We start from the raw sequence: 15,960 nt of genomic DNA, 5'->3' as shown, positions 1-15,960 counted from the left end.
CAGGGGTTTTAGTATTTACACAAAAATCGCAAAATCACAAACCTCAGAACTTAACTTATAAACTTCTTATAATATTTAGATTTACATTTATTTTCACAGTCACAAGAACTCTTTTTTTCAATATTTATTGGGGAAAAAATACATTTGTATTAATTTTTCATGTCCTATTTTGAACATAATTAATTGTTTGCCAAGAATCACATGACAACCATTTGCAAACAAAGTTAAAGACCTTTGAGTTTAACAATTCAGTGTTTACATAAAAAGTAAGATCCAGTAAATGACATCCAGCCTTTACATTTCCAGCTCTTTTTTTTATTTTTTATTTTTTATGTGAGATAATGAGGATCAACTATGTTGAACAACTATGACTCAAGGATTTTGACTCAAGTAACGTTTCTTTTGGTGTGTTTAAATGGCAAATAAGAATTGCTGCATCAGATAAGTTTTTTTTTTTTTTTTACTTATATGAAATATTGCTTGTGCACAGAGTGGTCCGGTAAAAAAACCTCTCTTTGACTTTGATAAATGATTAACTTGTTGATCCCCAAGCAGACAAGAGTATCAGAGACAGACCAACAAAGACACTTGGGAATTGAGATCAAAATGAGAGTTCCTGTAAAACTCCTCGGCTTCGTCTTTTGGTTGTTTTCCTTAAATTGTGTTCGATGTCAAGGCAAGTGATATTTTGTTGTTGTTGTTGTTATTTATTTAAATGTCTTTTTAATTTAGATTGTATTGACTTGAATATAAATGTTATATTATATGCACTTCCCAAACTGTAGATTTAGAAAGTGTTGCCTAGTTTTGCATGTGCTTCAGCATTTAATGTACAAAGTTACATCTTTGTGTAACATTTGTTTGTGTTTCTCAGAATGTCATAAAGAGGATATTATCTATGAAAACACAGAACCAGTTGCGAAAGAGTCATACGATGATGGTGAAACAGTGAGGCTGAGCTGCACGACAGGTTTTACTGGAATGTATAGATTAAAATGTGAAAAAGGACAATGGAAGACATCCATTGAGCGACCATGTGCAAGTGAGAAAATGGTCAATTCCACATCACCAATGACTACATCATTTTTGGTTATTAAATCAATGTTACAATGCAGAGTAAAACTTGTTTGATTTCTGCAGAGAAAAAATGCAGTCACCCAGGGGACACACCAAATGGTGATTTTAGTTTTATATCAGGAACTGAGTTTGTTTTTGGAGCAACAGTGGTGTATACTTGCAAGAAAGGGTAAATGTGCTTTATGCTTTTTATTCTCTTGTATGACATGCATACTGTCCTTTTCTGTTTAACACTCCTTGTACTTGTAAAAAGTGTGCACTTGTACTTGTGTTCACAGGTTTGAAATGACAAGCAGAATCAATCAGCGTACCTGCAAAGCTCAAGGATGGGACAATACTCTCCCTATCTGTGAAGGTACGCTTTCTTCAGTAACTATTTTTCTTTTTTGTCTTTTGATATTTTTGATTTCTTTTGATTCAGTCATAAATTTCGGAACTATAGTGACTCATGACAAGAGAATTATAACTAAAATAATTGATTGGTTTGTTGGTTACTTTATTTTGTATTTATTGTTATATTTTATTGCCTAGCTGTGACATGTCCAGCCATTCGCACAGATGGGGATGTGATTGCATCGGGCAACACAGAGGAGGGAAGTTATGGTGATGTTATTCACTTTGAGTGTGTATCTAATGACAAAAAGATAGACGGAAGTAGAGACATTCACTGCACAGAGACGGGCGAATGGAGTCACCCAGTTCCAAAGTGCAAAGGTTCATTACACTGTTTATTTGTTTGTTTGTATCTTCACCCAATGATCACAGATTTCTGATCTTTATTCAAAACTCCAATTTAACTATTTCTCTTTCCCTTGCTTTTCACACAGAGATAACATGCACAGCACCAAATATATCAAATGGTTATGTTGTTGAGAAAATGCAAGAATACCAGAAAGATGCCATATTAAAATACAGATGTTCACCAGGGTTCAAGCCTAGAGAGGGAATCCCCAGATGTGCTAAATTTGGCTGGACTCTGAACCCAGAATGTGATGGTAATGCACCAATGTTACATACAGTAATAAACAATTCATATGTGAAATAACACTAAAATCATTCTATCCATATAGCTTTCATTATGCAAAAAACTCTGTAGTGTCACACTGAAACATTCTTTAATTAGATAGCCATTAACCTTAAATTCAAAACTGAATATTAAAATAAAGCAAGTATGCAGTTAATAAACTAACATTTTATATTTCCAAAGCATTCAAGAAAATATTTGCTTGATCTTAGTTTGATTTTTTTATAAATGATGAAAGGAGTCAACACACCAATATTTGTAAAAGTTGAGAAAATGGAATGAGATTATTTACTTTCTTCCTGTGATGCTGTAAGTGTCCAGCTGATGTTGTTTTCTAGGTTTTAATCAACGTTTTTTTTTTTTGTTTTTTTTTTTAATCGGGGAAATCATGAGGCAACAGGATTTGCTGATCATTATTATTTGGTAACTACGAAATCAGCACAAAAAAAACCTACTAATAACTACTTTCTAATTGCTTGCTTAATTTGCATATAATAGTTTAGCAAATATATCTAATAGTTCTCAAAATAAATAAAAAATGTGCTTATACTTATTTAGGGACTTATTCAAATTGTACTCTATTTATGGCAAGCTATATTTTATTCCATTTTAGGTTTTTTTTTTTTATTTTTTTTTTTTAAACAAATGTCAGAATCATTTGTTTCCCCCAAAAGACAAAGCATGAAAATCCAGTTTCACACATTTGTTATGCTTCATCTCTTCTTACCCTTATTTCTACATAATTATGTTTTGTACAGCAGTAACTTGTGAGCTTAAGTCAACCACATTCGGAGTAAAAAAGATCAACCCAGAGGGAAAAACTATTTTCAGAGCTGGAGAAAGTGTGGAGATCACCTGCACTGAAGAACACTGGAGCTTTCAAACAAAAGAAACCATCAACTCATTTACATGTCGAGAGAATGGGCAGTGGGATTATCAGCCTGTTTGTGCGGGTAAGATTATAGAGAAACACTTCTGCATTTAGTGCTGAACTTACTGCATGATATTAAAATAATGTAAATCTTGTTTCAGAAATTAGATGTGAAGTTCCACATGGCCAGCATGTGTATGACCTGTACTCTTACTTCAGGGGAGATCTGAAACTGGGAGCAAAAATATCTTACTATTGCATGTATGGATATTATCAAATGTCAGCAGAGGCCACATGCACACGAGACGGATGGACACCAAAACCACTGTGTGCTGGTATGTGCTCATATTAATGTTACAGTTTGTGCAAATGATTATCATATAATATGAATTCTAATTAATGATGGATATTTGTTTACAGTAAACATGTGTGCAACACCAAACATCCCAAATGCAGAGATTGTGGGAGATCAGAGAACACACTACTACAACATCTATTCAAGAATACAATATAAATGTCGTCCTGGGTTTGAACCAGAGCAGCCTGTACAAATCACCTGTAATTCCCCGAATGAATGGACAGGCATACGACAATGCACTGGTATGTTACAGTAACGTATATTACAGATACTATAACTTTTTCAATATTCAAATCATTAAATATCTTCACAATGATAACTCAATTTATGTATGTGCTCATATTAATGTTACAGTTTATGCAAATTATTTAACTTAATAATTGATATTGAACATATTATTCATATTATGAATTAAGAATTTTAAATGAGTAGAAAAAATAGAGCTTAATAAAACATTTTGTATAAATATTAATGGAATAAGGAAATGAATCATTTAGTTTATGTGATTCGTATTCATACATTAAAGGGACATTGTGTAGGAATTTCTCCCATCTAGTGGTGAAATTGTATTTTGCATTCAAACGAATAGTGCTCTCCAGCGCCTCGCTTTTTCAAATGCGTTGCATCTACGGTAGCCGTTATGTACCAAAAAGCTGTGACAGGATGTCTTCTAATTTGAGTTTTCCTTCGGGTGAACAGGTTTGTTATTTCAAGACCGTAACAGACTTACCTGTCGAGAAGAAAGCAGGCAACTTCAGCGTCTCTTTTGAAAGCTTTCTGCTGCATTAGGTCTTTCCACCTGGAAAAAGCTATCCCGACATTAACCCTTGTTTTTTGTAATCTCCGGTCACGTTTCCTTTTACGGTCTATTTTGGACTTTTTCGACGACAAGGACTCCTTATCCTGTGACTCAGCATATGTATGGTCCTCCATTATAAATAAGCCTTTTAAACTTGCCGGGGCAGTGACAAGCGTCTCTCACTGCTCTGCTCCTCCGTTTCTGCTGGTTTCAGTCACGTGACGCTGGCTCTGAACGAAAACGCGTTGTGGAAACGCGTTGGCCTAGTACTTTTTGTCCCTCTCTGCTATTATAGTTTTTCAAGATGGCGGAACTACATGGAAGCCTCCGTGGACCTACCCGTCCCATGTATATAAAGATGATAAATTCTTCGTTTACGAGGATAATTCAGATCATTGGCATAGGTATTTGTACACCATTGAGGACATATTTATGACTAAAAATATTGATTTTAGATAATAAAATACCTAAAAAACTACACATTGTCCCTTTAAAAAAAAGAAAATATGTTTAAATTTAAGTTTAAGATTTATACAAAATGTTTTATTAAGCTCAGGTTTTTTAATCATTTAAAATTCTTAGTTCATAATATGAATAATATGTGAGGATTATTTAATTGAATCGGATGGAATTTTACTATTAATTGAAATGCCTAAATCTTGAAAAATGGCTTAGAATTGTTTTGAGTGTAAGATTATAGAGAAACACTTCAGAATTTGGCACTGAACTTATTGCATGTTATTACTGTAAAATATTGTAAATCTTGTTTCAGAAATTAGATGTGAAGTTCCACATGGCCAGCATGTGTATGAACCGTACTCTTACTTCAGGGGAGATCTGAAACTGGGAGCAAAAAGATCTTACTATTGCATGTCTGGATATTATCAAATGTCAGCAGAGGCCACATGCACACGAGACGGATGGACACCAAATCCACTGTGTGCTGGTATGTGCTCATATTAATGTTACAGTTTGTGCAAATGATTATCATATAATATGAATTCTAATTAATGATGGATATTTGTTTACAGTAAAAATGTGTGCAACACCAAACATCCCAAATGCAGAGATTGTGGGAGATCAGAGAACACACTACAACATCAATTCAAGAATACAATATAAATGTCGTCCTGGGTTTGAACCAGATCAGCCTGTACAAATCACCTGCAATTCCCCGAATGAATGGACAGGCATACGACAATGCACTGGTATGTTACAGTAACGTATATTACAGATACTATAACTTTTTCAATATTCAAATCATTAAATATCTTCACAATGATAACTCAATTTATGTATGTGCTCATATTAATGTTACAGTTTGTGCAAATTATTTAACTTAATAATTGATATTGAACATATTATTCATATTATGAATTAAGAATTTTAAATGAGTAGAAAAAATAGAGCTTAATAAAACATTTTGTATAAATATTAATGGAATAAGGAAATGGATCATTTAGTTTATGTGATTCGTATTCATACATTAAAAAAAAGAAAATATGTTTAAATTTAAGTTTAAGATTTATACAAAATGTTTTATTAAGCTCAGGTTTTTTAATCATTTAAAATTCTTAGTTCATAATATGAATAATATGTAAGGATTATTTAATTGAATTGGATGGAATTTTACTATTAATTGAAATGCCTAAATCTTGAAAAATGGCTTAGAATTGTTTTGAGTGTAAGATTATAGAGAAACACTTCAGAATTTGGCACTGAACTTATTGCATGTTATTACTGTAAAATAATGTAAATCTTGTTTCAGAAATTAGATGTGAAGTTCCACATGGCCAGCATGTGTATGAACTGTACTCTTACTTCAGGGGAGATCTGAAATTGGGAACAAAAAGATCTTACTATTGCATGTCTGGATATTATCAAATGTCAGCAGAGGCCACATGCACACAAGACGGATGGACACCTAATCCACTGTGTGCTGGTATGTGCTCATATTGATGTTACAGTTTGTGCAAATGATTATCATATAATATGAATTCTAATTAATGATGGATATTTGTTTACAGTAAACATGTGTGCAACACCAAACATCCCAAATGCAGAGATTGTGGGAGATCAGAGAACACACTACTACAACATCAATTCAAGAATACAATATAAATGTCGTCCTGGGTTTGAACCAGAGCAGCCTGTACAAATCACCTGTAATTCCCCGAATGAATGGACAGGCATACGACAATGCACTGGTATGTTACAGTAACGTATATTACAGATACTATAACTTTTTCAATATTCATCCATCCATCCATCCATCCATCCATCCATCCATCCATCCATCCATCCATCCATCTTCTACCGCTTATCCGGGGCCGGGTCGCGGGGGCAGCAGTCTAAGCAGGGATGCCCAGACTTCCCTCTCCCTAGACACTTCCTCCAGCTCTTCCGGGGGGACACCAGCCGGGAGACATAGTCTCTCCAGCATGTCCTAGGTCTTCCCCGGGGTCTCCTCCCGGTGGGACATGCCCAGAACACCTTCCCGGGAAGGCGTCCAGGAGGCATCCGGAAAAGATGCCGAGCCACCTCAACTGACCCCTCTCGATGTGGAGGAGCAGCGGCTCTACTCTGAGCTCCTCCCGAGTGACCGAGCTTCTCACCCTATCTCTAAGGGATCGTCCAGCCACCCTGCGGAGAAAGCTCATTTCGGCCGCTTGTATCCGGGATCTTGTCCTTTCGGTCATGACCCACAGCTCATGACCATAGGTGAGAGTAGGAACGTAGATTGACTGGTAAATCGAGAGCTTTGCCTTGCGGCTCAGCTCCTTCTTCACCACAACAGACCGGTACAGGGACCGCATTACTGCAGAAGCTGCACCGATCCGTCTGTCAATCTCCCGTTCCATCCTTCCCTCTCTCGTGAACAAGACCCCAAGATACTTGAACTCCTCCACTTGAGGCAGGAGCTCTCCACCAACCTGAAGTGGGCAAACCACCCTTTTCCGACTGAGAACCATGGCCTCGGATTTGGAGGTGCTGATTCTCATCCCAGCCGCTTCACACTCGGCTGCAAACCGTCCCAGTGCATGCTGGAGGTCCTGGTCTGATGAGGCCAACACGACAACATCATCCGCAAAGAGCAGAGATGAAATCGTGTGGTCCCCAAACCTGACCCCCTCCGGCCCCTGGCTGCGCCTAGAAATTCTGTCCATAAAAATTATGAACAGAACCGGCGACAAAGGGCAGCCCTGCCGGAGTCCAACACGCACCGGGAACAAGTCTGACTTACTGCTGGCAATACGAACCAAGCTCCTGCTCCGGTCGTACAGGGACCGGATAGCCCTTAGCAAAGGGCCCCGGACCCCATACTCCCGGAGCACCCTCCACAGTCCGCCGTGAGGGACACAGTCGAATGCCTTCTCCAAATCCACAAAGCACATGTAGATTGGTTGGGCAAACTCCCATGAAACCTCCAGCACCCTGTAGAGGGTATAGAGCTGGTCCAGTGTTCCACGACCGGGACGAAAACCACACTGTTCCTCCTGAATCCGAGGTTCTACCATCGGCCGGATTCTCCTCTCCAGTACCCTGGCATAGACTTTCCCAGGGAGGCTGAGAAGTGTGATCCCCCTATAGTTGGAGCACACCCTCCGATCCCCCTTCTTGAAAAGAGGGACCACCACCCCGGTCTGCCAGTCCAAAGGCACTGTCCCCGACCGCCACGCGATGTTGCAGTGGCGTGTCAGCCAAGACAGCCCCACAACATCCAGAGACTTGAGGTACTCAGGGCGGATCTCATCCACCCCCGGTGCCTTGCCACTGAGGAGTTTCTTGACTACCTCTGTGACTTCAGCCTGGGTGATGGACGAGTCCGCCTCCGAGCCCTCAGCCTCTGCTTCCTCAATGGAAGACGTGACGGCGGGATTGAGGAGATCCTCGAAGTATTCCTTCCACCGTCCGGTGACATCCCCAGTCGAGGTCAACAGCTGCCCACCTCCACTGTAAACAGCGTTGGTAGGGCACTGCTTCCCCCTCCTGAGGCGCCGGACGGTTTGCCAGAATCTCTTCGAGGCCGACCGATAGTCCTTCTCCATGGCCTCACCGAACTCCTCCCAGGCCCGAGTTTTTGCCTCCACAACCACCCGGGCTGCAGTCCGCTTGGCCCGTCGGTACCCATCAGCTGCCTCAGGAGTCCCACAAGCCAGCCAGGCCCGATAGGACTCCTTCTTCAGCTTGACGGCATCCCTTACTTCCGGTGTCCACCACCGGGTTCGGGGATTGCCGCCTCGACAGGCACCGGAGACCTTACGGCCACAGCTCCGAGTGGCCGCGTTGACAATGGAGGTGGAGAACATGGTCCACTCAGACTCAATATCTCCAGACTCCCTCGGGATCTGGTCGAAGCTCTGCCGGAGGTGGGAGTTGAAGATCTCTCTGACAGGAGATTCGGCCAAACGTTCCCAACAGACCCTCACAGTACGTTTGGGTCTGCCGAGTCTGTCCAGCTTCCTCCCCCGCCATCGGATCCAACTCACCACCAGGTGGTGATCAGTTGACAGCTCCGCCCCTCTCTTCACCCGAGTGTCCAAGACATACGGCCGGAGGTCGGATGAAACGACCACAAAGTCGATCATCGACCTCCGGCCTAGGGTGTCCTGGTGCCATGTGCACTGATGGACACCCTTATGCTTGAACATGGTGTTCGTTATGGACAAGCTGTAACTAGCACAGAAGTCTAATAACAGAACACCACTCGGGTTCAGATCAGGGGGGCCGTTCCTCCCAATCACGCCCCTCCAGGTGTCACTGTCGCTGCCCACGTGGGCGTTGAAGTCCCCCAGTAGAACGACGGAGTCCCCAGTCGGAGCACTTTCCAGCACCCCTCCCAGAGACTCCAAGAAGGCCGGGTACTCTGCACTGCCGTTCGGCCCGTAAGCACAAACGACATTGAGAGACCTATCCCCGACCCGAAGGCGTAGGGAAGCGACCCTCTCGTTCACCGGGGTAAACTCCAACACATGGCGGCTGAGCTGGGGGGCTATTCATTCGATTCACATGACGTCACTGTAGCTTTGCGCCGCCATCTTTGCGACCGCGGCGGTCTCAGTAATGCCTGCAATATGTTGTGCAGTTGGCTGCAACAACAGCCGAAAGAGGAACCCTGAGCTGGTATTTTATTCTATACCAAAAGAAGAGAGAAGAGAGAATCTTTTATTTAAAAGACTTGAAGTCTCATGTTGGTTTGTGGTTAATTATATTTCCATTATACTCTAAGTGGCCAACATAGACAGATATCGACAGATAATGTTTTGTCTTCATTTTATTGTTGGATCTGTTTAAATGCACTTTATCATGGTAAGTTAGTAAGATTTGGGGTTGTTTTGAATATAACTGTCTGTCTGTATGTTAGTTAATACCTACCTAAATCTAATAAATATTTTTCTGAAGTTCATAAAGATATTGTCTTCGTCACATGCGCTTTAGATGTTATTTTGTGTAAGTAACGTTAACGTTAGCTCTGCAGACGATGCATAATCTCAGCCTTTCCGTGGAAGACAAAGGGACATTTTTGAATATGTAGCCTAATGGAGACTCTTTTTGTCGATGTAATGAAAGTGAATGAGTAACATTAGCTTACTGGGGGCTGTCACGCAAAAAAATTATATAAAAGACAAAAAAAACATCACAAAAGTATCATAAAAGTGATCTTATACGACTCGTCCGTTATATTAATATCGTTATTTTTTCATATGATAGCTTTATGTGACGAACAAACTGCAATTTAAGTCGTTATATTATAATCACTGAGCTTACCTCTTGTCTTGATAGCTTTTAATCGCAGCCGAATCATTCAAAAAGATTCGATTCGAAAGATTCTTTCATTTCGATATTTGTGTGTATTAAACCTTCTCTCTGTAATTGAACATCTGTTCTTTCGGACAGATATGGCAGTCTTTTATGATATTCGGCTGATGTCTCTGGCTGTGCTGATGGACGGATTAGATAGATTCATTCATGCCGGCCGAACAGCTGCAGATTCAGATTCATTCATGACATCGCCTCAATTCTCATGAACGCGCGCCATGAAGCTCTATGACTTAAATGAAAGGCCAATTGGGGCAAGCCTGGGGCAGATAATAATGGACTAAAGAAAACTGGGGGTAAAAAATAAGGATCGGAGCCTAAATTATAAATTTTCTCCAGGTATCTCTGTCTCTCTCTCTCATTCAAATGGGCAGTTTGGGCGGCCATACCGGGCGAGTCGGTCGCAAATATGGCGGCGTTCTATTTGTAGTGACGTAGGTGGCATCTATGAATAAGCAAACCCACACCAGCCCGCCGCCTCTCACCATGGGCAACTCCAGAGTGGTGAAGAGTCCATCCTCTCTCGAGGAGTGTGGTTCCAGAGCCCAAGCCGTGCGTAGAGGTGATCCCAACTATCTCTAGTCGGAATCTCTGAACCTCACGCACAACCTCAGGCTCCTTCCCCGCCAGAGAGGTGACATTCCATGTCCCTAGAGCTAGATTCCGCGTCCAGGGATCGGGTTGTCTAGGCCCCCGCCTTCGACTGCCGCCCGATCCACTTAGCACCGGCCCCTTACGGTCCCTCCTGCAGGTGGTGGGTCCACGGGAGGGTGGCCCCACGTCACTCCTTCGGGCTGAGCCCGGCCGGACCCCATGGGGGGAGGCCCGACCACCAGGCGCTCGCATACGAGCCCCAACCCCGGGCCTGGCTCCAGGGTGGGGCCCCGGCTGCGCCATACCGGGCGACGTCACGGTCCTTGTTTTTTTTGACATCATAAGGGGTTTTGAACCGCTCTTAGTCTGACCCGTCGCCTAGGACCTGTTTGCCTTGGGAGACCCTACCAGGGGCATATAGCCCCAGACAACATAGCTCCTAGGTTCATTCGGGTACTCAAACCCCTCCACCACGGTAAGGTGGCAGTTCAAGGAGGGTTTTTTTCACAATGATAACTCAATTTATGTATGTGCTCATATTAATGTTACAGTTTGTGCAAATTATTTAACTTAATAATTGATATTGAACATATTATTCATATTATGAATTAAGAATTTTAAATGAGTAGAAAAAATAGAGCTTAATAAAACATTTTGTATAAATATTAATGGAATAAGGAAATGGATCATTTAGTTTATGTGATTCGTATTCATACATTAAAAAAAAAATGTTTAAATTTAAGTTTAAGATTTATACAAAATGTTTTATTAAGCTCAGGGTTTTTAATCATTTAAAATTCTTAGTTCATAATATGAATAATATGTAAGGATTATTTAATTGAATTGGATGGAATTTTACTATTAACTGAAATGCCTAAATCTTGAAAAATGGCTTATAATTGTTTTGAGTGTAAGATTATAGAGAAACACTTCAGAATTTGGCACTGAACTTATTGCATGTTATTACTGTAAAATATTGTAAATCTTGTTTCAGAAATTAGATGTGAAGTTCCATATGACCATACTGGTGTGTCTAGGCCAGAATATTACTTCTGGGGAGATCTGAAATTGGGAGCAAAAAGATCTTACTATTGCATGTATGGATATTATCAAATGTCAGCAGAGGCCACATGCACACAAGACGGATGGACACCAAATCCACTGTGTGCTGGTATGTGCTCATATTAATGTTACAGTTTGTGCAAATTATTTAACATATACAATTTGCAAGTGAATTCTCAATATCAATGAATTCTACGTTTTGAAACTGTTTCCTCACAGCAAAGCAAAAATCGTGTCATGATCTGTCTCTGAAATTTTGGGCACAATTTACATACAGCCAATAATGTATTGTATATTACAGTATTTCTGTATTTGTGTATTTTCATTGTTAATTAGTTGAGGTCATCAGGTTTGTCTGCAGCTGATCTAGACTCATCTTTATCAGGGATGGAAATTAACTTTTTTGTCCACCGCCCACTGTGGCTGGTGGATTTCAAAATCTACCAGCCACTCAATGTTTTTACCAGCCACTTTCTTGTTTTTAACCGACAATGTGTAACTGCATGTGAAAATTAATACTACAAGATCTACAATACTTAAGCAGTTTATTTAATCTCAAGTCTCAATGAAATACTGACATTTTCTCTTTCTCTCTTATATATATTTATCTTTTTTACCTGGATGTGGCATTTGAATGATTCGTGGTCTTTTATGGCTTCCAGTTTTAGGTTTTTAGTCCCAACAATGAAACTATGGCTGGGCGATATGGACCAAAAGTCATACCCCGATTATTTAGACTGAATATCGATATACGATATCCCAATATTTTTTCCGCAAAGTGAGAGCAAATGTTCAGTCAAAGTCAAAGCCAAATATGACATGTCACAAGTAGTTTTATTGAAACCGGCTATTTCCACACACACAAGTACTGCCCCCTTTACTTAACATGAATTGTAAGAATATGACTAATGGTAAAGACTAGTACTAATAAATAAACATTAGGCCTATGCGAAAGCTATTAAATAGCAGTCCCAAACTAGTTTTTGTTAACACAATGTTGGTATGAGCCACTATAGTCATTTAAAAATATAAAAAATAACACAAAGAAAAATAAAGTGGCATTTTGGGGTTAATATGGAAACGACAGTTACCATGGTGAATACACAATATTAACAATAACTGTTAATGAACCATGGAAACTGCTCCTGGTGAATAGTATGAAAATCATCCCTGCATTACTTTTATTTTGTGTAATTTACAACGTAACGGCGTTGCATGCTCGTAGTTTATTTTGCACTTTATATACAGTGAGGGGATACACAGCGCGCGCCGCCGGATGCACGTGCAATTGAAGAGTGTTCGCTACGAGAACAGGATAACGGCTGACGTGACAGGACAAGAAAGTCCGTTTTTCTGAGGTGAAAGACTTTATTTCAGCGTACACTTATGTCCTCTAAAAGTGTCCGCCGTCTGTGTGAAACAGTATATTTTTATTTACCCGCCACGGTGGCCGGTAGGTGAAGCGAGTTTACCCGCCACAACACAAAATCACCCGCATTTGGCTGGTGGCGGGTGCTAATTTCCATCCCTGATCTTTATCATCCTGATAATAATTAATAATCTACTTTTGTTGAGGTTTTTATGTTTTATGTTACGGACAGCTAAACTAAATAGGAAGTTCAAAAGTTCAGAGTTTATTTAAAATAGACAATGTTTTGTACCATTAGAAATCTCATTTCTGTCACTTTTGGTCAATTTAATGCATCCTTACTGAATAAAAAAAAAAAAAAAAAAAAAAAACGTATTTTATTGATAATATTGAAAATAAAATGTTTTTTTTTTTTCTTCTCCTTTTCTTCAGGTCAGTAAGACATAAATTGAAAGAAAGCTGGAGTAAAACACTGAGGTAAAAACTATTAAACATTTTGATAATGTACTAACCACATTTGATTTACAATAATTTAATTTCTGTTTTCAGAGTTATTTTGCAGTGCAAAATTAGAATGGGATAAAGATCCTGTAATGAAGTGTAAACTGATTAACCCTTAATCAGTGTTAAAAAAGGACAACACTTAAAGGGATAGTTCACTTTGAAATAAATTTTTGATATGTTTTAGCTTACCTCAAGGGCATCCAAGATGTAGGTGTCTTTGTTTCCGCAGTAGTTTCAATTTTGATATTTTTAGGTCAAACCGTTCTTGTCTGTCAGTCATATAATGCAGGTCTATGGTCACTGTCTCAAAACACAAGCACAGAGTCCAAATTAAAACAATTCCCCACGTCCAAATGAAACAATTCCCCATCATAAGTACACATTGATGGCCTAAGACACGAAACGAGCGGTTTGTGTGAGAAAACGAACAGTATTTATATCGTTGTATCTCTTGAAAACAGCACATGTCCAAATGATCTGACGGCGCGGGCGGGTATAGATATATACATAGATGTCGCCTTGGCTACGGTTTCGTTCCAATGAACTGCAGTAGCGAAGGCGACATCTAGTGTATACATCTATACCCGCCAGTGGGCGGGTATAGATATATACACTAGATGTCGCTTGGCTACGGTTTCGTTCCAATGAACTGCAGTAGCCAAGGCGACATCTATGTATATATCTATACCCGCCCGCGCCGTCAGATCATTTGGACGTGTGCTGTTTTCAAGAGATAACAAGAGACCTTGGTTTATATGTAGAAATTTTCAGATTTATAATGGATTTAATTTTATTTTTTTGACAAACAAAAGTAAAAAAAAAGTCATTTTTTTAATTTTCCCATTCATTTTCAATGTGGGGTTATTTTGACCCCAAACACCTTAAAAGGTAAAAAAAAAATTACACACCTTTAGAACAACCAAATCAAGCCCAGTTTTTTTGTGCATGTTTAGATAGGTTATTTAGGAAAAGTCCCAGAGTTTCATGCCCCTGAGATGAAGGTAACATTTTAAAAAAATGAAAGAAAAGTCCAGTGGGGTCATAATGACCCCAAACACTGATTAAAGGTTAAAAACAACAGTAATGTTCACAAGTAACTGCATTTATCATAGTTTTCTTTATTAAGATCTGATTATCCCACAGATCTGAATGAAGATGGACAGACACGCTGTGGCAGAGCAACACACACACACACACACACACACACTTGCTTGATGCTTCAATTTACTTGCTCATGTTACAGTAATATGACAGATGTTTTTTTTTTTATTCCTTACACACTAAAAGTGGTACTTAAAGCCCACTCAGTGGCCCTCATTTATCAATCTTGCGTAGAAACGGGCGTATATATTGGCGTAAAATTTTGCTTACACTCTTCTCATCGCCTGATTTATGAAGCTGTGCGTACCTTTGAAATTCTGGTGTACGCAATACCTGCCCTTGATAAATGCCGCGGCTGAAATCGATCGTCATTAGAATAACACGCCCCTATATATTCAAGTCTCCGCTCCCCCCACGCCCTCATTTTACGCCATGGACACACGGAAGACGGCAAAGAAGAGAAACTTCTTTGAGAAAGAGAAAGCGAAACCAGGGAAGTGGAAAGAAACAAATTTGATTTCTAGATTTTTATTATTAATGATGACGCTTATTGTTATTTAGAAGAAGAATGTCGTTATTATTATTATTATTTGTATTATTATTATTATTTTAAATAAGAAGAATGGCATTTTTATTATTTTGTCAGTCTGAATTATTTTTTTTGGTCATTGAAAGCCTTTCATTACTAAACCCAGTCCGTGCACACCTGCCGGGCCTAACCCTGGCCTAACCATCGTTTCAAAGAATAGTACAACGGCGAGCGCGTCGAGTAACCCCTCGTCCGTTTGGGGAGGTGCGTGCGCAGTCTGCGGAGACTCGCGCTGCGGAGCCAGGCGAAAGTATAAACAAGGCTTGAAACGTCAGGTGAAGCGCACAGGCTCGCAACTTAAGGAATACATATGCCTACAATTCAAATGCTTTGGTAAATTCACACAAATTAAACATTGAAGTCCATGTTGCACAAAAATAAACACTGAAGTTTATAATTACTATGTTGTTGTTTTTTTTACAGTGGGTCATAATATATTATATCTTTTAGTTTGTCAGTGCGTTTTGTGGTGTTAGGAATTGTTTTTCTGCGCATTCCCGCACTCAAAACGTGCGTACACCACCTCCTGAGCTGGCGTAGGATTTGAGCGTGCCGTACGCCAACGTCCATATTGATAAATCTCAAAGTCACCGTGGTTTTGGGTGTACGCCAGGTGTACGCTGGAAATTTGGTGTACGCACTTTTGATAAATGAGGGCCAGTGAAACCATTCACTCATACCGAATCTTCAGACCAAGTCTGGAAATCTGTAAGCACACTATATGCTTTACACTCAGTTTGCATTTGTAAAACAAACTTTTTGCAAAACTCTAAACAGTTCTCTACATTACAC

At 39.8% G+C, this 15,960-nt stretch overlaps 1 protein-coding gene across 3 annotated transcripts in view; it reads left to right on the top strand.

The window, feature by feature from the left end:
- Positions 1-15,675, top strand: part of LOC311296144 (complement factor H-like) — a 39,212-nt gene extending 23,537 nt beyond the window's left edge. The window contains exons 1-16 of one of the 3 annotated variants that reach the window (XM_084417808.1): positions 258-676; positions 875-1,042; positions 1,141-1,246; positions 1,356-1,432; positions 1,609-1,791; positions 1,905-2,072; positions 2,860-3,054; positions 3,134-3,307; positions 3,393-3,572; positions 4,902-5,075; positions 5,161-5,337; positions 5,898-6,071; positions 6,157-6,336; positions 11,538-11,714; positions 13,407-13,451; positions 14,622-15,652. In XM_084417808.1, coding sequence (XP_084273934.1) covers positions 529-676; positions 875-1,042; positions 1,141-1,246; positions 1,356-1,432; positions 1,609-1,791; positions 1,905-2,072; positions 2,860-3,054; positions 3,134-3,307; positions 3,393-3,572; positions 4,902-5,075; positions 5,161-5,337; positions 5,898-6,071; positions 6,157-6,336; positions 11,538-11,714; positions 13,407-13,414 — 2,289 coding nt within the window. In that variant the 5' untranslated portion in view covers positions 258-528 and the 3' untranslated portion in view covers positions 13,415-13,451; positions 14,622-15,652. Of the gene's footprint in view, positions 1-257; positions 677-874; positions 1,043-1,140; positions 1,247-1,355; positions 1,433-1,608; positions 1,792-1,904; positions 2,073-2,859; positions 3,055-3,133; positions 3,308-3,392; positions 3,573-4,901; positions 5,076-5,160; positions 5,338-5,897; positions 6,072-6,156; positions 6,337-11,537; positions 11,715-13,406; positions 13,452-14,621 lie in introns of those variants that run through there. The other 2 variants (XM_084417809.1, XM_084417810.1) reach the window with 2 other exon arrangements.
- Positions 15,676-15,960: the final 285 nt, after the last annotated feature.

Source organism: Rutilus rutilus, assembly GCF_951802725.1.
Source record: "Rutilus rutilus genome assembly, chromosome: 8".
Classification (NCBI taxonomy): domain Eukaryota; kingdom Metazoa; phylum Chordata; class Actinopteri; order Cypriniformes; family Leuciscidae; genus Rutilus; species Rutilus rutilus.
Note: the sequence above shows the minus strand (reverse complement) of the source record. Positions and strands in the feature narration are given on the sequence as shown.